Source organism: Petaurus breviceps, unplaced genomic scaffold (genome assembly GCF_028583685.1).
Source record: "Petaurus breviceps papuanus isolate PSGF00001 unplaced genomic scaffold, PetGlider_PUasm1.0 179, whole genome shotgun sequence".
Classification (NCBI taxonomy): Eukaryota; Metazoa; Chordata; class Mammalia; order Diprotodontia; family Petauridae; genus Petaurus; species Petaurus breviceps.
Window position 1 is genome coordinate 513,305 of NW_027185779.1, and position 20,329 is coordinate 533,633.

Sequence of the window (20,329 nt, forward strand, 5' to 3'; positions counted from 1 at the left end):
CCCTAATTTAAAAAATGACAAAACTAAGAAGGAAGGTTACATAAACTTTAAAATGCAGTTACTTTGTTGCCTGGAATGCTCACATTTTGCACTGGACAACAGGATGCCCCTCCCACACCCTATAGATTAATTTATGAAAGTTATTAAGTGGAGAAAATTCTGTAACTCCAACTAACCTTTTCATTTTTCTTTTCTGCATCTAGCTGCTGCTGCTCTTGCTGTTGCTGCTGCTGCTGCTGCTGCTGCTGCTGCTGCTGCTGCTGCTTTGCTGCTTCTCTTCGAGGAGCTGTAATCACTTCCTCCTCTGGCACTTCAAGCACAGTTCGTCCATTTGGCTGCAAATATGATGAAAAAATACTTATAAAGTTATAAAACAGTCAGGAAAAATTACATTAAAGCATCAAATACAGCAAGCAGTACGTATTATAACAAAATGTTAATAGGAACAAATGCCTGCCAAGTTTTATTTACAACAGATGACAAGAGAAGCTAACTCCCGCTGAGGACAGCCTGGCAGGCCTGCACAGCTAAACACTCTGGAAGCTGAGCCCAGCCCCACTCCCAGGCTTTAGCCCCAGGGCGGGCCTGACCAGCCACCCACCAGAGGTTCTCCAGATCACCAGCAGCTATGGCAGTTTCCAGAATTATCAACACATAGATACAAAGGACAGAGAGGTCAGTGCAGTCTGGACTTTGGGACCCAATAAATGGGAGTGCGTAGGCTTTACCCCTGGAAAAAAGGAGCAAAGCATGGCACAGGAGGAAGACAGTGAAGTCAGAACTCCTGCACCAAAAGCTTCAAAGGAAAATACAAGCTGGTTTACAGGCCATAGAGGACCTTAAGAAGCAGGTAAGAGAAATGGAGGAAAAATTGGGAAGAGAAGTGAGAATGATGCAAGAAAATTATGAAATGAGAGTCAGCCTGGCTAAGGAAATAACACTTAAAAAAACCGACTAACTCAAATTGCAAAAGAGGCTCAAAAAGGCAATGAGGAGAAGAATGCCTTAAAAAACTGAATTTGCCAGATGGAAAAAGAATCTCAAAAGCTCAATGAGGAGAATCATTGCTTCAGAATTAGATTGGAGCAAATGGAAGCTAATGACTTTATGAGAAATCAAGATGCTGTTAAACAGATCCAAACAAATGAAAGAATAGAAGGCAATGTGAAATATCTCATGGGAAAAACTACTGACCTAGAAAATAGATCCAGGAGAGATAATTTAAAAATTATTGGACTACCTGAAAGCCATGATTAAAGTAAGAACCTAGAAATCATCGTCCAGGAAGTTCTCAAAGAAAACTGCCCTGATGTTTTAGAACCAGAGGGCAAAATAGAGGTTGAAAGAATCCACCAATCACCTCCTGAAAAAGATCCCAAAAAGAAAACTCCTAGGAATATTATAACCAGGTTCCAGAATTCCCAGATTAAGGAGAGAATATTACAAGCAGCAAGGAAGAAACAATTTGAATATTGTGGAAACACAATCAGGATAACCCAGGATCTGGCAGCTTCTACACTGAGGGATAGAAGGGCTTGGAATATGATATTCCGGAGGGCAAAGGAGCTTGGATTAAAACCAAGAATCACCTACCCAGCAAAACTGAGTATCATGTTTCAGGGGAAAATATGGTCAGGAAAATATGGAGGGAAATATAGTCAGTCTTTTACAATATATCTACGTTATTGTTTTGCATTAGTTACACATGTACAACCTATACTGAACTGCTTATCTTCCCAGTAAGGGTGGGCGACAAGGGAGGAAGGGAATGAATCTTTAATTCAAAGTTTTAAAAACCAAATGTTTAAATATATATATATACTATTATTAATACTATTTTACATGTAACAGGGAAATAAGATATACAGGCATTGGGGCATAGAGATCCACGGTGCCCTACTGGAAAAGTCGAAAGGGGTACAGGAGAAAATATGGGAGAAAGCAGACTGGAGAAGGGGATATCCTGTGGGACTGCAGTGGGTAAGGGAAAAATGGGGAGAAAATTTGTAACTCAAAATCTGGCGTAAATGAATGATGTAAAATCAGAAGTTAATAAAGCATTTGAAAAATTGAAAAAAAAAAGTTGTACATAAAACGTTCAATACAATGTCCAAGATTTGAGAGGATCAACAGATTTAGGAAGCAGAGTGAGATTCGTGTGTGCACATGCATATATGTGTGTGATCATGGCGTGCATGTATTTTGTAAACAGGTAATGAGGGGATTGGTTTTGCTTGCATATTTGCTATAAGGAATTTGTATTTCTTTTTCACTTTTTCTCACGGCATAGAGGAGAAAAATAGATTTCTGTTAATCAGAAACAATTAAAAACAGAGGGGTAAACGATTAGGAAGAATAAAAAAACCGGAGAGGTGCTACAGATGTGAAATGTTGCATGTATTATTAGACGAGTTCACTATTATTAGTTTTGCTTGATTGTTTTATTTTACATTGTTTCAAGTGTTCTCTTGGAAGACTGAGACTAATCTGTAAACGTCTGTAATGTAAAAAAGCACATCAATAAAACTAAAAAAAAAAACAAAAACAAAAACAAAAACAAAAAAAAACCCTAGACACTAAATACTTATTTTACTACCACCACAACACCATCACTACCACAGCTCTTTCACTGGTGTTCCATGCTTAGTGACCTCTTTTTGAGGTTTCACTGGCACAGATACTAAAGTGGTGTGCTGCTTCCATTCCTGCTCATTTTACAAATTAGGAAAGTGAGGCAAACAAAGTTAAGTGATTTACCCAGTGATAACCACATAGCTAGTAAGTGTCTTAGGCTAGATCTGAATTCAAGATGAGTCTTCCTCACTCCAGGTCCAGCACTCTATCCACTGCACTACTTGCTGCTGCTGCTGCTACTGCCAGCTAGCAGAAGCCATAAACAATGCATTAAAGTATCTACTAGGTACTATGTGTTAGACATTGTGCTAACTGGTTAGAATACAAAGACAAAAATCAAACAGTTCTACTCTCAAGGAGCTAAAATTCTAATGGAGTGGACAACACACATGTAGTTTTGGCTACAAAATAGACGGAAAGGTTCCATGGTCACTGAGGTGCAGAAATTTAGTATCATTTCAGTTTCTGATGTTGAACCATTTCATAATACCAAGGGCCTTTGTGGCAAGAACTTTCTGTTTTGGATCTTTAGTAGTTGCTGCTGTTAGCACCTGCAGAAGTAGTTGCCAGGCTGCAGCTCACAGGGGCTGCTTTCCAAATGATGTGATGACTGATGGCATAGGCTAGAAGCACTGCTATACCCAAGGCTCTTGAGTTCAAAATCCTGGGCTGACTCCACCATGGTCTGAAGGGAAATGCTGATCTGATTTGTCTGGCACATGATGCCTCCTTTCTCTCCTTCAAAAAGTGCCGCAATGCTTCAGTCTGCTCTGTGGCTGGGAATTGGTAGAGGTAGCTGCGAAGGCTGGGCTGGAAGCAGGACTGATGGTCTCAGGGATGTTGCCCGTTAGTAGTTGGTCAGCAATTGTTATTGGTGGTGATGAAGATGGGCTCCTTCACAATGACCTTTCCTCTCAATGATAGCTGAGGGGGCTGTGCAGATCTGATAGTCTGGGGAACGGTGCTATTCTCCAGGCTACTGGGACTCACGGTCCCAGACTGTCCACATGTAGGGAAAGAGTAGCCAACTACTGGTTGTGGTAGCCTGACTTGCCTGGCCAGTGAGACCTCCAATTTCTTCCCCAGACTGCTCTGCTGCTTCAGCTAGTCTGGTTCTTTCTGTGAATGGCAGTTGGTATGATAATGAGTATCAATGTAAAAATGCTTAATAAAATGTTAGCAACAAGGCTGTGAACTCTTAAAAGTACAGAGGCTACATCAAAACAGTTACACACTACACAGTATTTTTACTAGAAAAACAGGATTGGTACAATGAAGTAAGATAATAATCACATGCATACAAAAAAACAAGGGAAAAAATCATGATTGTAACAATGCACAAAGCCTCACAAAATATAACCCCATTTTATGTTTAAAAAAAGTAGAAAACACAGAATAAATCGATCTTTCCTTAACATAGAAAACAGTATCTATAGAAAAACAAGAGCAAACATATTCTGTAGAGAGAAAGGGGGTAAACACTTGCCTTTATGATACAGAAGTACAAGACATAGCAAAAAGGTAAGAAAAAAGACAATAAGCACTGGAAAAGAATGGTGCAAATTTGCAAATGATGGTTTACTTAGAAAATGTGATATTCAATTCAAAATAGAAATAATTCATTTCAATAAAATAGCAGGATACAAAATACCACAAAAATCAAAAGCTTTTTTGTACATTACCAATAGAACCCAAAAGGAAGAAATTTCATTCAAAGTTTCTACAAAATATATCTGGGAAATCAATTATTAAGCTACAAAAAGAACTACATGAATATATACTCCTATAGTCTTTACAGAAATAAATGGGCCATGTTAATATTAAATATAATACTACCAAAATTAATTTATAGCTCAGTGTTAATACTACCAAAGGACTATTTCCTAAAACAGAAAAATTATGACAAGACATGTAGATCAGGAGTTCTTAACCTTTATTATATATATCATTGCAGTCTGGTGAGACCTATGGATTCCTTCTCTGAATATTTTCAAATTCATAAAATCCAAAAGGTTATAAAGGAAACCAATGATACTGAAATATTTTTTTTAATAATTATTAAAGGACTTAAGAAAAACAACAACAAGCTCATGGAATCCAGGTTAAGAACCTCTGATAAAGACCAAAGAGAGGGAAAGAACCAGGACATATAAAACTGCTTCTGAAGCAAAGCATTTTTTGTTGGAGTAAAGAACTGAAACCAAAGTGAGTGCCCCTCAAATGGAAAAGGGTTTAACAAATTATGGTAAATGAAAGAACAATAATGACTCCAGAAGACTGATGAAGAAGCATTCTTCCCACATTGTTGGAAAAGTGAAAGATGCAAATACAGAATAGGACATGCATTCCCAGACATAACCATAAGAACACAAATCTGTTTTGCTTAACTGTACTTTTGTTATAAGGCAGGTTTTTATTTGGGGAAGGAGATAACTGGGTGGTACTGACAGCTATGAAAGGGAAAAAAAAAGGAAAGCGCCTCCAATGATAAGTTTTAAAAAGTACACAAAGGAGACCAAAGCGACGTCAAGAAGGGGGACAAAGAGCTAGACAAGACCTGGGCTATCAAGTTCAACCTCTTTATTTAACAGATGAGGAAAGGAAGGCATTATTAAGTGACCTGCTCAATATCACAGAACTAAAAAAACCGCCTGGGGCAAAATTTGAATCCAGGTATTCCTGACTTCAAGGTTAGCTCTATTATCCACTACACTACACTACACTACACCATACTCCCTTCCCTCCACAAGCAGAGCAAGTGGAGTATTAAATTTAATGTCATTAAAAGGAACAAATTATATGAGATTTGTGTTTTTACATATAATTCTTATTTTCTGGTCTTCTGTATATATAGAAAGTCATTTTTATGGATGGTTTTCTAGTTCGTAATTTTTTTTAAATTCCCACAGTAAAAATCTAGATATTTAATAGTTGCAGATGACAGGACTTCACCTGCAGTTGTAAAAACTATCAGGAAAGATGGGGGTAGTGGGGGATGGGTGAATAGAGCACTGGCCCTGGAGTCAGGAGGACCTGAGTTCAAATCTGGCCTCAGACACGTAATATTACTAGCCATGTGACCTTGGGCAAGTCACTTAACCCCAACTGCCCTGCCTTACCCCCTCCAAAAAGGAAAAAAAAGGAAAGATGGGTGGGAAAATGAGAACTGGTGCTCTTAAAATCCAATCTGCAGACTCTCTCTTACGTAGTTCAGAGCTGGCCTTCCCTCTCCCCCTCAAAAGCTGTCTTTTAATTGACTGTCAGGTAAGTTCAATTTTAAAATAGCTTGAGAATTTCAGAAAAACATCTTCCAGATTCATCTAATACCCCAGAATGTTAATTTTCTCTACATATATTCCCTCTAAACTCTCCAATACCCTGACTTTTGAAAAATTCATAAATGCAATTTGATAAGATTGAACTGGTAGTCAATGAGAGCATATGCAAACAAAAAAAATGTCACTAACAGCAATGAATTTTATTTATATTATCACTCGGGGTTATATCTATGTATCTCATACTCATACCTCCACCTCACTGGTAATTATGAACTTACCTGATTTTTTAATGCAGGATTTATCTATACTATAGGTAATAATTAAGAACAAAACCAATGGCGATTGTCTTAAACATAAAAACGTCAATTTATGTATTACTTAATTCAATACTTATTATTCAAGGACTTCAGGGATCTCTAATTACGTCAGTGAATACACCCCTCCACCAGAGACTGCAGTCTACAACTTCTGGCTATTTCTTTGTAACATTTTGTTTTGATGAGTAGTACCTAGGTAGACTTTTCAGCTGAGATTGGGGGGAGAGAAGTGGGACAGGGGACTGATAGATGAGAGCAACTGTTGTTTAGTAGCAGAACTACAAGAGCTGTGAAGAGCTCAAGGACAGTGCAGTATTTCCTTCCTCCTGGACTTCACTCTGACTTTTGTTTTAGGGAATGACTACTGCAGCAAACACTGAATACAAATGACAACCCCTCAACATCTTAGCAGACAGACCACTTTAGGAATAACTTTTGGCCACAGGAACCTCAAAATTTCATTTGGCTGCTCCTTTTAGAAGTTTGTCAAGAGAACTGGTACCAAAAGTGTTTTCAAATTGGTGGTACCTGCCAGAGACTGCACTCAATTACTTTACAATGTGTGAGATATTGAGGTCAAGAGTCATCACTGTCTGTGACCAACTCTGTAACGTACCTTTCCAAACTATATGCTAAAATAGATCTCAGACAACAGGCATACAGACTATATCACCAGCTTCATCCTTGAAGACTCTCTAAAGAGTTTTCCAGACCTTGTGTTCTGATGGCAAAGCCTTTGAGAACATGAAAAAAAAAAAAAAAACAATATATATATATATATTCATCTTGCACCTACATTGGAGATATGTTCATTGGTTTTGTTGAATTAATTGCCTTTTAAATAATTTTTTCCCCACGGGGGATCACTCTCTGGATAGGAAAGAGTGAAGGGATATTCAGAAATAAGGGTGATATAAAAAAGCAATGAAATTTTAAAAAATTCATACTTAAGGCTAAAAAAGGAAGAGTTAGTCCTGGAAGTAACCTTGAAGATCATGTAGTCCAAGGGTTCTTAATCCTTTTTTTGTGTTACAGACTTTTTTGGAAGTCCAGTGAAGCTTAAATAATACATAAAATAAAAAATACAAAGGATTTAAAAAGGAAACCAATTGTAATGAAATAATTAACATTTTTTAAAAATTCACACAATCTGAGTTATACTTAAACCGGACACTTGACAATTTCAATTCTTTTCCTTAGTTTCTAGTTTTAGCCCAATATAACAAATCTACAACACAGCTTTCCCTGCTTCAAGCTAAAACGGCAGTTTAAGGCCCACATAAATAAGGCCCACATAATTAAGTTTCTTTAAAAGTACAAGTCATCAGGGGCAGCTAGGTGGCATAGTGAATAGAGCACCTTAACCCCAATTGCCCTGCCCTCCAAAAAGGGGGGAAAAAAAAGTACAAATCACCTAATTGCCTTTAATCTCCCTTAAATTATTAGACCTCAGGAGCCTAATAAAGTTGACTTTCCTCCAAGGCTTCTCTGCTGAGTTTTTCTAACACTGCTTTTTCTGGATGTTCCTCCTGGTCTAACCTTTCTATTTTACTTGACTAGCTCATCATCCAAATAAAGTCCCATGCTCATCATGTACCCAAAGGCTCTTGGGTTCCCTTCTGTTCTCTCCCATGGGTTTTTCATCTCCATGTAGATGACTCCTAGATCTCTGTATTCTGCCCTAGTCTTTCTAGGACTCTGGTCTCATATCACCAACTGACTGACTATTGGACATTTTAAAATATATATCTTGTAGGCATCTCAAAATAAAAGCATCCAAAAGAAAACTTAATATCCCCCCTCCCAAAAAAAGTCACCCATCCTTCCAATACCTCAGTTCCACAACCTTAGTATTATTCTTGGAGTCTCACTCTCAACTCAGTCCCACACATCCAGCAAGATGACTAATCTTATCATTTCTATCTCCACAACAGCTCCAACCCACCCACCCAATTCAGTCTCTCACAACTTTTCTCCTGGACTACTGAAATAGCCTGCTATTCAATCTCCCCATCTCAAGTCTTTCCTCCCTACATGCCATTCTCCAGATGGGCAGTGAGGTGACTCAGTGGATAGCATGCAAGAATTAAGAGTTCTGAAGATTCTGGTTCAAATCCTATGTTGGACATTTACTAGCTGTATGACCCTGGCATGTGATGGAACCTCTCTCAACTTCAGTATCCCCATCTACAAAACGGTGATAACAACAACAGCATCTACTTTATGGGGTCCTGTGACGATCAAATGAAATAATGTAGAAAAAGCCATGCAAAATTTAAAAGCACTTTTAGTGGCTATTACTAAAGAAAGGATTCTGGTTTAGGAATGTTTAAACTGCAGGGCTCTTCCAAGACTCCCCATATTGGGTCTTTTCCTGTTCTGTGATTGTGTGTCTTTTTGTTGATTTCTCTCATAAAAAAACATGATTTAAAGTTTCTTGAACTCCTGGGCATTATGCCAGAAATCTAAGTTTCAGCAGATACTGCTCAGTTAAGAAGGCTCTTAGTCATTTAACCTCTCTCACTGTCAGGCCCTTCAACTAGACAATACAAGGGTTGGACAAGATGGTCTAATTAGGGAGGATCAACTTAGCTCAGTTTAAAGATCATCCCCAGGATGGCAACATGATGAAGAAAGTCAATTCATGACCTTGTCTGCTAATGGTAATGGGAGTCTGAAGATCTTCTCTGCCCTCTCATAGGCAGAATGTAATCAAATGGAGCCTGTGGTGGGAATACTTTGCTGAAGGGTGGAGCAGAGTGCACAGGAAGCTGGGAGTCAGAACAGTTAAGAGCTAGAGGGAGGAGAGATTACACCCAAGGTGACAGCTAGGCTTGTGTTTGTGGGAAGGCTAAAAGATGGTATGGCTCCATGCTGTGTTATGGTGTACTAACTTCTTTGTTGCTATAATGGGTTCAGCTTTCTTGTGTCTGAATAAATATTTTGCTTCTGTCTTATACACGGAGAGTCTGTTATATTTTGTGATCAAGAATTATGTCAGTATATTTATAGTCACTGTGCTTGGTGCTACAAATGCTGAGAAGGATTTCAAGTGATATGAAATCCCAGATCCTTGAGTGTTGACATAAGAATTAATACTGATAAAGGAAGTTGGGGGGGGGGAAGTTCTACTTAATTTTTAAACAATGAATTAATTAATGTTGATCACAATACTCATTTCCCTAAGTTAAGGGAGTATTTCTATTCTTTAATATCCACACGAGCACTTAGATTAACAATACCAGTCTGGAACCCCTATAAGTACTTGTAGATTAGCCAAATTAGCTAAGTGATGAATTAATTTTTTCCCCTTCTAATTATTTCTTGGATCCAGGAACATAACCTTAAGTTTGTCTTGTTGGGGACCAAAACTACTCCTCGAATTTCTGGGGAAACAAAAGGAGCTAACATTTCACTGAATATGTATTCCCAAGCTAAAACTGATCAGTCTTTTTCAATTAGTCTAATTTCAACCTGCAAACTCTTCTTGAATTTCCCTTATCCCAACTCCAAACATTAATTAAACCTTCAAGTCATACACACTGGAGAGACTCTACATCTACCAACCACTACTGGACTTCCCTGAGTCATCAATACTCTCCTCCCCCAATATCCACAGCTGCCCTAGGCCTACAGCAATGTACTTTTCACAAGGATATTCCAACTGGTTATAACACATTCATGGGAATCAAAAGAAAGGAAACAAATCATGGTGACAGTTGCAGTAGTTCATTCCTCTTGTGTCTGGTAGTAGTAGCAATGAGCTTGAAACCAGGGAGCAAGAAACTTCGTTGAGAGTTGGATAAATATAAGCAGTGCTGTTATTGTTTTATAAATACTATGTCTTATAACCTAGACCTAGTGTTTTTTATTCTACTTGTTTTATTCAAATGTGCAAAATAAACTGTGCTTGAAATGAAATTCCATTATATTTGGGCAATCTAAGCCATAGCATTTATGCTAAGAATCTAGCAATAGACAACATTAAGTAGGGTTTAACATTTCACTTCGAGAGTATTTTAGTCCATCTGAAGTTTATTGCAAAACACAAAGTGGAAAAACTTTTATTTCAAATCATGGCAAAATGTATCAAATACAGAACTTAGGAAGTCCTACTTTCTACAAAAATGACATAAGCACTACCATCTGTCTACCAGGTTGGCTGGCAAGCTGGCACAGTGGAAAGAGTACTGGATTCACAGGCAGGGGGCCTGAGTTGAAAACCCTGTAGGTGTGACTTTGAAACAGTATGGACCAGTTTCCTCACCTTTAAAAAGAGGCCTGGGTGTCCTCTTCTAGCTTCTCAATTTGTCATCCTTTTCCTCTAATAACATATAAGTATTACTTTGAGCTATGGCTTAGACATGAAGAAGAGGCTCAGTGTACATTCCTGTACTTCTAGGGACAATCATTTTCCCACTTTTCAGGAGGCTAAAAGAAGAACACACTGGCTCTAAGATAACAATACTATATAATTACTTATGTCAACCTTTAATGCCAGCACATTTCTAGGATTCAACATTACAATATTCAGTCAATCATTGGCTTATTGATCATGTAATATGAGACCCTGTGCTAGACTACATCCCCTTACTTCTTCTAAAACACAACTCCTGTCCTTAAAAAGCTTGCCATTTTGTAGATGACAGGTTTACAAAAAAAATTATGATACAGGGAAGAATGTGATACATCTCAAAAGAGGCATGAGAAAAGTGCTATGAAAGGCCAAAAAAGGAATATGGGGGAAAATGTAGTCCTGAACAAGGCACTGGTTTAAAATGTTATGAGTATCTGCAGTGTGCAGAAATTAAATTCCTTCGTGTTATATACAGATTAAGAAAACTGAGGTCCAGAGAAGTTTATTGGAACTCTAAACTTCTTTGAAGAGTAATAAACTAGCTTGTTTGGTCCTTTTGGAGCATAGAGAGAGGATAATCTCTTTCAGGTAGCAAGGAAGGAATAGTGAACTGAACTCATATGAGTTGGGAATCAAATTGGATCATCAGCTCTTACATTATTACCTGACACATGGCTAATGTATAGTATGGAAAAGAGGACTGGTCTTCAAGAGACTTGCATTTGAATAATAACTAGCTGTAACACTAAGGACTGTAGTCACAACTTCTCTGCAATTCAGTTACCTTTTACATAAAAAAGAAGTTAATAAAAGTATCACCTTCAGGGCGGCTAGGTGGCACAGTGAGTAAAGCACCAGCCCCAGAGTCAGGAAGGCCCAAGTTTGGTTCCGGCCTTAGACACTTAACATCCACACACAAAAAAACTAGCTGTGTAACCTTGAGCAAGTTACTTAATCCCAATTGCCCTCCAAAAGGCAAAAAAAAAAAAAAAAAAAGAAGTTAAAAAAAAAAGTATCACCTTATAGTCAAATGATTCAAATAGCTGATTTCTGCTCAAATATATAGTTTCAAAAAACTAATAGATGTATCTTGTTTTTTATTCGGTTATTTCTGAAATATTCTTCCTATTACTTCCAACTCTATCCTACAAAAAATAAAAAGAGCTAAGAAAAAACACTGACCTCAACTTTGATTGTATATAGTATACATATTGTGACCCTCCAAGTCCCCTGCCTTTCTGCTGAAAGGAGGAAGTTTCAATTTCTATTCTCTAGGACCATCACTCATACTGTTTCCTTTTAGCAATCTTTTAATTTTCACTCAAGCAGCTAGGTGGTTCCTTGGTTAGAGGAATGGCTGAAACTGGAGTCAGGAAGACCTGAGTTCAAATCTAGCCTTAGCTACTTCCAGTTAGACTCTAGGCAAGGAATCTATTCACTGCCTGTTTCAGTTTCCTCAAATGTAAAATGGAAATAATATAGCATTTACTTCCCTGGGTTGTTTTGAGGATCAAATGAGTTATTTGTAAAGTGTTTAATTAGCACAGTGCCTAGCATATACTGGGCATTTAATAAATGCTTTGTTCCTCCCCCTTTGGTTATCTTTTCATCTACATTGTGGCAGGTGTATATATAATTTTTTGGTTTTGCTTATTTCATTCTGCATGAGTTGGTACAACTCTTTCCATGTTTTAGAACACTGATTTTCAAGCTGTAGAATCTACAGGAACATGCCAAACCCCAGGTGATTAGAAAGAAGGCCCAAGTGATGGATGAAACACATTCATTATGAATTATGATCATCCTTCCTTTCAAGAAACTTAAATGGAAAACTAGAATTCCACAGGAAAGTTTAGAATGATTGCTATAGAAACAATTCAATTTAGAAAGCTGGGTCCACTTAAATTTTAGTCTTAAATATCACTTTTGATTATTCCACAAATTTTGGCAGAACACACAATACTAAAAATTATACACATTTATAATCCTTTTTTTAAGGTTTGTGAGTTGCTTTACTTACCATATCCCATTTGATCCTCACAATGTTTGTACACTCAATGCAACTTCTGAAGCTGAGAAGCAATAAAGTATGGATAGGAGATTCTCTGCTGATTATGCTAATTTCTGTCTAACAATTAAAACCAAGAAAACTCAGGTGCTCCACCAGTCAGCACCACAACATCCATATATGGAACCAGCAAATGGAGAAGTTCTGAGTTTTGTGGATAACTATAATTACCTTGGCAGTATTCTTTCCAGGGATGTACACACTGATAATGAGGTTGACTCATGCATTCCCAGAGCTAGTTCAGCATTTAGAAAGCTCCAAAGGAAAGTATGGGAGAGAAGACCAAACTGAAGGTCTACAGAGCCTCGGTGCTTGTCCTCGTTCTATGCCTGTGAAACCGGGACAGTCTACCAGTGACATACCAGGATAGTGAATGCTTCCATCTGAATTGTCTTAGGAAGATTCTGAAGACCACCGAGCAGGATAAGGTTCCAGACACTAAGGTCTTTATTTACTCAAACTAAACTGCTAAGCATTCAAATTCTAATGGAGAGCACAATTCTGATGGGCAGGCCATGTTGTTTGAATGCCAAATGTATGCTTGCCTAAAAGACTATTCTATGGAGAACTCACACAAGTCAAGTGCTCACATGATGGTCAACTTTGGAATTGACTGCATGACATGGGAGACACTGGCACAAGACTGCCCAGCACTGTATGTCCTCGTTAGAGAAAGAGTTATGCTCCATGACCAAAAGCAAAATTGAAGTAGCTCAAAAGAAACACAAGATGGACAAATTTAAAAAATTCACCCTCAATGTTCACACACCCTATTCCAAGATCCTATTGGTCTTGATCAGCCACAGTTGGAGGTACTATAACTTGACTCTAACACAGTGATGTCATTTTAGTCTTCTTGAGAAGGAAGGACAACAACCACTACTTACCATATCCCATTTGATTCTCAAAACACAAGCCTGTAAGGTACTTAAAGTAAGCAAGCTTTTAAGTTACTTATCTCCATTTTATAAATTGTGAAATGAAGGCTGAAAAAGGTTAAATAACTTGTCCAATGCCATAGAACTAGTTAGTCTCTGAGGCAGAATAGTAATTCAGATCTTCCTATCTCAAAGTGCAACTCTATCCACTAAGCCACATGGCCTCCTACAAGTTGATAAATGCCAAATAATACTCATATTTACATAGCACTTTTGAGGTTTACCAAGTACTCTCCTTCCAAGAACCCTATAACGTAGATTATATGAGTATCACCCACTCTAGAGGTGAGAAAAATGGCTCAAGCAGGGTTAAGTGACTTACTATGGTCATACAGATGTCAAAAGAAAGATATAGACTCAGTCTGACCCCAAATCCAGTGATTTTTCAACAACCAGGCTCTCTCTCCTGGAAAACACATTTTCAAGACATCAACTGCTCTCAAGAAGTACGGTCCTAATGTTTAGATAAGAGGCATTAGAAGATGTACTTAACAAACCTGTAGTCATAGAAGACGAGTGAAACAATTACAGTGTCCTCTTCTAAATAAATGAGGAAGTTACCAAATACAACCAAAGGCACTATGCACAGATTATAGGGCTTTGACAAAGCACCCTAGCATAATTTCTTGCACACTAATATCTAAAAAATGCTTGTTGAATGTAATTTATTTTAAGTTCATTATTATTATCTGCTTTCATATGAAATTCAAAATACTGATCTACAAAAGAGCTGAAAGCATTTGGATTCTGGTATGCAAAAACCCAAATCAAATCAAACCAAAAACAAAAAACCTCTCTAAAGTTAAATCAAGAATTATTTAGTAATTTTTATATTCCTAGCAGAAAGTGAACATGACATGGTAGAGGACCCAGAAGTCAAGATCAGGATTAAAGTACCACTTATGAAGTATTTTTGACCCTGACAAAACATAATCTCTCATCGCATGCTAGCAAATTTCTAGTACTACAAATTGCAGAATAGATGCATACACATCTATAAGAGTAGAGGAAACTTTTATCACTTGGAGTCCCTCATACAAATTACTTCTGCAGCCCTCTCCCAATGGTGAGTTCATCCCAGAACCTCCATTTTGAGGAAGAGCCTATCTTTCCTACCTCATACCAGCTACACTTCACTCCACAGCCTCTGCCTACTTTAGCTGCCTTCTTTCTCAAACCTGCTGCCCCTTTCTTCCACTGGTTTATTCTTCCTAGAACCTCCATTTTGAGGACAGGCCCAGACAAGTAATTCTCTACCCCTAAGTAGTAGGTCCTTCATACTTTTTGACTCTTTTATTATATAATATCTTCTCTAATGAGAATATAAGCTCCTAGAGGGAAAAGGTGGTCTTTCTTCTAGCTTATATTTGTATGCAAATATTTTAGCACAGGGTAACTAGTCCTTAATAAATGCTTCTTGATTTTATTAGACATCACAAGTCTGGAGTAAAGGAAAAAAATTATACATATATACAAGACATACTGTCTGTTATCTACATACTTGCATGTATGTATTTCTCCATGCACACTGGGGCAGGCATTGATGAGAGTAAGGGGAGACAGTACACAGTGGTAGGATACCCATTAGGTACTTGCTATCTTTCTGGAAAGATTTACACACAAATATATAAGACAATACATTATTTAATCAAATGCTAAACTATACAGATGGTATGGGAACTTTAAACTCAACATATCAGAATAGAATTCAGTATCTTTCCCCTTAAACCCACCCATTTTTCACATTTCTCTATTTCTGCCAAGGGCACTATCATCAACCTAGTCATCCAGATTCACTATTGACTGATCTTAGACAACAGATTCTTCCCCCACCCCAGAATCAATTACCAAAACTTGTCAGTTCTACCCTCACAACATCTCGCACATTGTCCCCATTCTCTCCACTCACACCATAGCCACTCCTCTCACTGATACTACCTCCCCCAAACAACAGTTTTGTAGGTCTTCCTACTTCCCCTTACCCTTCTCTAATCTACCATCTATATACATGCCTGCCAAAGTGATGTTCTTAGTCTAAATTCCCTTGAGAAATAAACTAACAATTCCTATTTGACTTCTAAGATGAAATACAAACTCTTGTCTCTTATTTAAAGGATTTCATAACCTGGCTTCAATGGACCTCCTATCCACAGTATATATTCTTCTTCATGCACTGTTACAGGTAAATTGACCTACTTGTCCTATCACATGCAACATTGGGTCCCCTCTACCGAGCCCCACATTTGCCTAGAATGCATTCCCTCTCTATACCTTTACCTCTCTGAATTGCTAGTTTCCTACTAAGCTCAGTTCTAACCTTTATTAAGAGGTCTTTTCAGATCTCTTTCTGGGTATTTATTTTGTATAACAATGCAGTGTCTTCCCCATTGAAGACAAAGCTCCTAGAAGGCAGGATTGTTTCACTTCTTGTCTTTCTAGCTCAGTGCTTACCACATATAAGGCACTTTTCACTAGCTGTTCCCCAGCCCAGAAATTCTCTTCCTCCTCATATCTCTATGTCCTGGTTTCCTTCAAATCCCTACTAAAATCCTCTCAACTTCCTAAGAAGCCTTTCCCAATCCCCCTTAATCTAAGACCCTTCTCTCAGTTGATGATCGTTAATTTATTCTGTATATATGTGCGTGTGTTTGCATGCTGTTTTGCATGTTGAGTTCCTTGAGAGCAGACTGTCTTTCTGCCTCTCTTTGCATCCTTAGAGTTTACAAAATGCTTGCTGACTTGACTTTACAAGAATTCAGAAGGAGAAGAAATGGCCAAAATTAAATAAAAACTATTAATAAATTACTGCTTCCAGCCCCAGCCAAAAAGTCATCGGGCCAGAGTAGCAACCACAGAAGAGGTCAGCTATCTCCATCAACTTCCAACCAATCCACATAGCAGGATCATCAGCTTAAGCTGAAGCATCAAAAAACACTAAAGAACCGGGTGGCTAGGTGGTGCAGTGAATAGAGCACCTACCTGCCCTGCAATCAGGAGGACCTGAGTTCAAATAGGGCCTCAGACACTTAACACTTACTAGCTGTGTGACTTTGGACAAGTCACTTAACCCCAATTGCCCAGCCCTCCCCCCTCCAAAAAGAAAAAAACAAAAAAGTAAACAAAAAAACACAACCCACTGAAGAATTGGTATGTGCCAGGCAAATCAAGTCACCACCTTGAACACCATTCTCTCAGACCCTAAAGGAGAGTGCTAAAGATTCTGAAACCAAGATCCGCTCCACTGCACCAGCCCAGTTTCCAATCAGTATGGACTCTAAACTGTGGAGAACCCAGCTACCTGTAAACTTCAATTGCAGCCAGAACTATCAAAACCCACCCAAAAAGTCCTTGCCACCAAAGTCTTTGGTACTGTTAAATGGTTCAACATCAGAAATGAGTATTTCTTATAAATGTGGAAAAAAAAATTAAAGAAGATGCGTTATCTTCTGCTTTACAGCTGCAGCCTAAGGACCATGAGGCCTTTTTTATCTGCCTTGTAGCAAAATCTAATACAGGTGCTGTTTCTCCTTCAGAAAGTAAATTCCTTGAGAGAAGACTGTCTAGTACTTACATATTGCTTTTCGCACATAGGAAGCACTAAATAAATACTCTTTCATTAATTTATTCATAAAAGTTTAGAAGAATTCCTATCATTTGAAATATGAGATTTCCCCAAGAAAACTGCACAATCTGAGATTCAGTATTTTTCTTGATTTGATAAAATACAAATGTAGTATATTTCAGGTCACGAATTCTATAGGTTTTCTTATACTTAAAAATGGTGATGGGATGGCATCAAGTTGCAGACCTTTATTCCAAATTAGAATACCACTTGGAATTTTAGGATACTAAGTTATACCATTCCATAAAAACAAAACAAATATTCCAATCTTAACATAGTACCATAAGAATTTTCAAATTTTCAATTTTCTGGGAACATGCCCATATAAAATACACAAATTTGAAAAGTTGTAGTGGTTCACTGCGCTAAACCATAAACAAAAATGAGACATTAGAAATAATTTTGAAAATGCTTTGGGCAATCATTTAATTTCTCTGAGCCTGTTTCCTCATTTGTAAAATGAAGGGATTGGACACCTACTCTAAGTTCCCTTCTCCTCTTATCTACATCTAAGATTCATCCTATGAATACTCATTCATCAAACCACAGAGGTCAATACATAGTACTGACTTTACCTTAGGCAATAGCTAGGTGGCGCAGTGGATGGAGTGCCAGGCCTGAAGTCTAATGTCAAATCTTGTATTACACAGTGTGACCCTGGACAAGTCATTTAACTCTATTTGCCTCAAATTTCCTCATCTGTAAAATGAGCTGAAGAAGTAAATAGCAAACCACTCCAGTGTGTTTGTTAAGAAAACCCCAAATGGGGTCAGTCCTACTGAAAAAGAAGAAATTCTTCCCCATCCCTTTATCCCCCATATAAACTCTTTGAAGGCAGGGACCTGTGCAATGGAATGCACATCTCAATGATCATAAAATCAAAATTTGCTTTGTTCATTTCTCTTTACCAACTTTTAAAAAAAGACTCGGTGAAAAAAATTCTCTACATATTTCAACAACAAAATAGAGTTCACTTGAGACCAACTTACTACTTTTTCTCATAATACCCTGTACATCTATTGCAGTACTTTTATCCTTCTACATACTGTAGTTACTTGTCTTCTTTAAAAAGCCTATTTAAAGCACTATTGGGTTGATATTGGCAGCCCCAAAACACATCACAGTGCCTTAATATTTTCTGATCTCTAATTTCTTTTCCCCTCTCTTTAATGCTTGTGTGTGATCTGCTCCCAGTGGGTTAGAAGTGCACAGCTAGTAAAGTATTTTTTTTAAGAGAACACAGGAAAACTTAAAAGTATGGAATGATGGCTACAATAATTCAAAACAAAAGGTTTTTATCTTCATTTCCACTGGTGGCCCCGGGAGTGCCTAGATCTCCCAGAGTTTTGCTCAGTCATACTACTTTTACTCTAGTTCATTCAGCACAACTTCCAAATGCTGCGGGTATATACGGTACAGGAAAAGGCATCACAGATGATCGGCCCGACCTTCGAGGGTCCCTCTGATCCAACATTCCGTTTCACTGCCTCCCCAGGGACACAGGCATCTTTTCCTGGATCTCTCCCGGTGACTATTCATCACGGGAGAGCATCCACTTCCCTTCCAACATGGAAGGCTGGTGCGGTGGGTGATACGAACTCCACACGCTTAACGTGTCTTCCACGTGTCTTCCTCCTCAGTGGGCACCTTCTAAATATACATATCGAAATTGCACCTCTCCTGGCTTTCTGCTCGCCAAAGCCTGAATTCGCTTCGCACAACTTCCTCCTACCACCACCATGACGTCCCATTCCAGTGTCAGTGCCTGCACATGTCAGCTAGGCCTCGGAAGACGCTTGGGGGTCACAAGGGCCCACAAGTCCGGCTCGGTCTCGGAGAACACCAGCATGCCTCGTCGGCTCTCTTTGTCCACTCTTGGCCACCGGTCTTCGGAACCTCACCCGTCCTACGGCCGGCACCACCTCTGTCCCAAGTTCACGTCCACGTCCAATTCCATCCCCAAGATGTCCCCCCGTGGGAAACCGGCGCCCCTCCGCTCGGAATTAAACCCCAGGGGGTCCGAGGCTCCTCTCCCGGCCCCCGGGTCTGCTAGGGCCGCCCCACCCCCCCCTCGAGGGCTCACCTTGGGCTTCTCCGCGAGTCTCTTCCGGTTCTTCTTCCTCGAATCCTCGCTCCTGGGACTCTTCAGCAGGGCTCCGTCCTCCGGGGCCGGGGCTGGAGCCGGCACCTCCTCCCGCCGGCGGGGCGGGCTCCTCCGCCTCTGGCGGGCCCCGGCGCACGCCGCGGCCCATCCCAACCCGAGCAGGAGAAGCAGCAGCAGCCCGAGCGCGGCTGTGCCCAGCAGGATCACCCAGGCCGGGTAACTGTGAGGCTCCAGCCCCAGGTCGAGGCCCAGCTCGGTGCGCAGCAGGTAGAGGCCGGTCTCCAGCAGCTCCCGCAGCGGGGCCGAGCCCTCCTCGGCCTGCTGGGCCAGCGTGTCCAGCCAGCTCCGCGCCGCTTCCGCGGCCATCTTCCCTCGGGGGTCCGGGGCCCCGCGCGAGGAGCCGCCGAGGAGCGAGGACGCGCGGGGAGGCTGAGGGCCCGCGGGCAGCGAGGGACAGAGGGAGGCAGGAAGAGGCGGCGCGCGGGCGCTGCGCTCAGGCCGACCTCATCGCGGCCCGAGCCGCCGGGGGGACAGGGCTGCTCCCGGGTCCCCCAGGCAGCCTCACTCACACGCTGCCAAGAGGAGGAGGAGGAGGAGGAGGGAGAGAGGGAGGAGGAGAAGGAGGAGGAGCGGAGGGGAGAGGAGGCAGCCTCTCCAGGGGCCACCGCTAAGCGGCGTGTCGGCACCGGCGCCAGGGACCAGGCCTCCTCCCGCGGTCGAACAATGGCGGCTCGGGAGAGTGGCGGGGCGCGCCGCGCAGGGCAAGGGGCGGGGCGGGACAAGGCGGGGAGGGGAGGGGAAAGGAGAAGACGAGACGAAGCGGGAGGGCGCTTAAGTCACGTGGGAACAGGTGGTGGGCGGGGCTGAGCGTCAGCGCGAGCCCCACTTTCTGGCAGCTGAGAATGGCCTTGCCTTTCGCTTTGACCCGCCGGCCCTCGGGGTGGGGGAGGGCAGGAGAAGGGAGATTTTCGGGAGCGGGGAGGGACTTCGCAAAGTTAGTGGCCGCAGTGC

At 40.3% G+C, this 20,329-nt stretch overlaps 1 protein-coding gene across 2 annotated transcripts in view; it reads right to left on the minus strand.

The window, feature by feature from the left end:
* Nucleotides 1–20,063, minus strand: part of MTDH (metadherin) — an 82,341-nt gene extending 62,278 nt beyond the window's left edge. Inside the window, exons 1-2 of one of the 2 annotated variants that reach the window (XM_069086583.1) lie at nt 19,298–20,063; nt 177–335 (exon numbers count right to left, since the gene is read on the minus strand). In XM_069086583.1, the coding sequence (XP_068942684.1) occupies nt 177–335; nt 19,298–19,684 (546 nt within the window). In that variant the 5' untranslated portion in view covers nt 19,685–20,063. The remainder of the gene's footprint in view (nt 1–176; nt 336–19,297) is intronic. The other variant, XM_069086585.1, reaches the window with a different exon arrangement.
* Nucleotides 20,064–20,329: the final 266 nt, after the last annotated feature.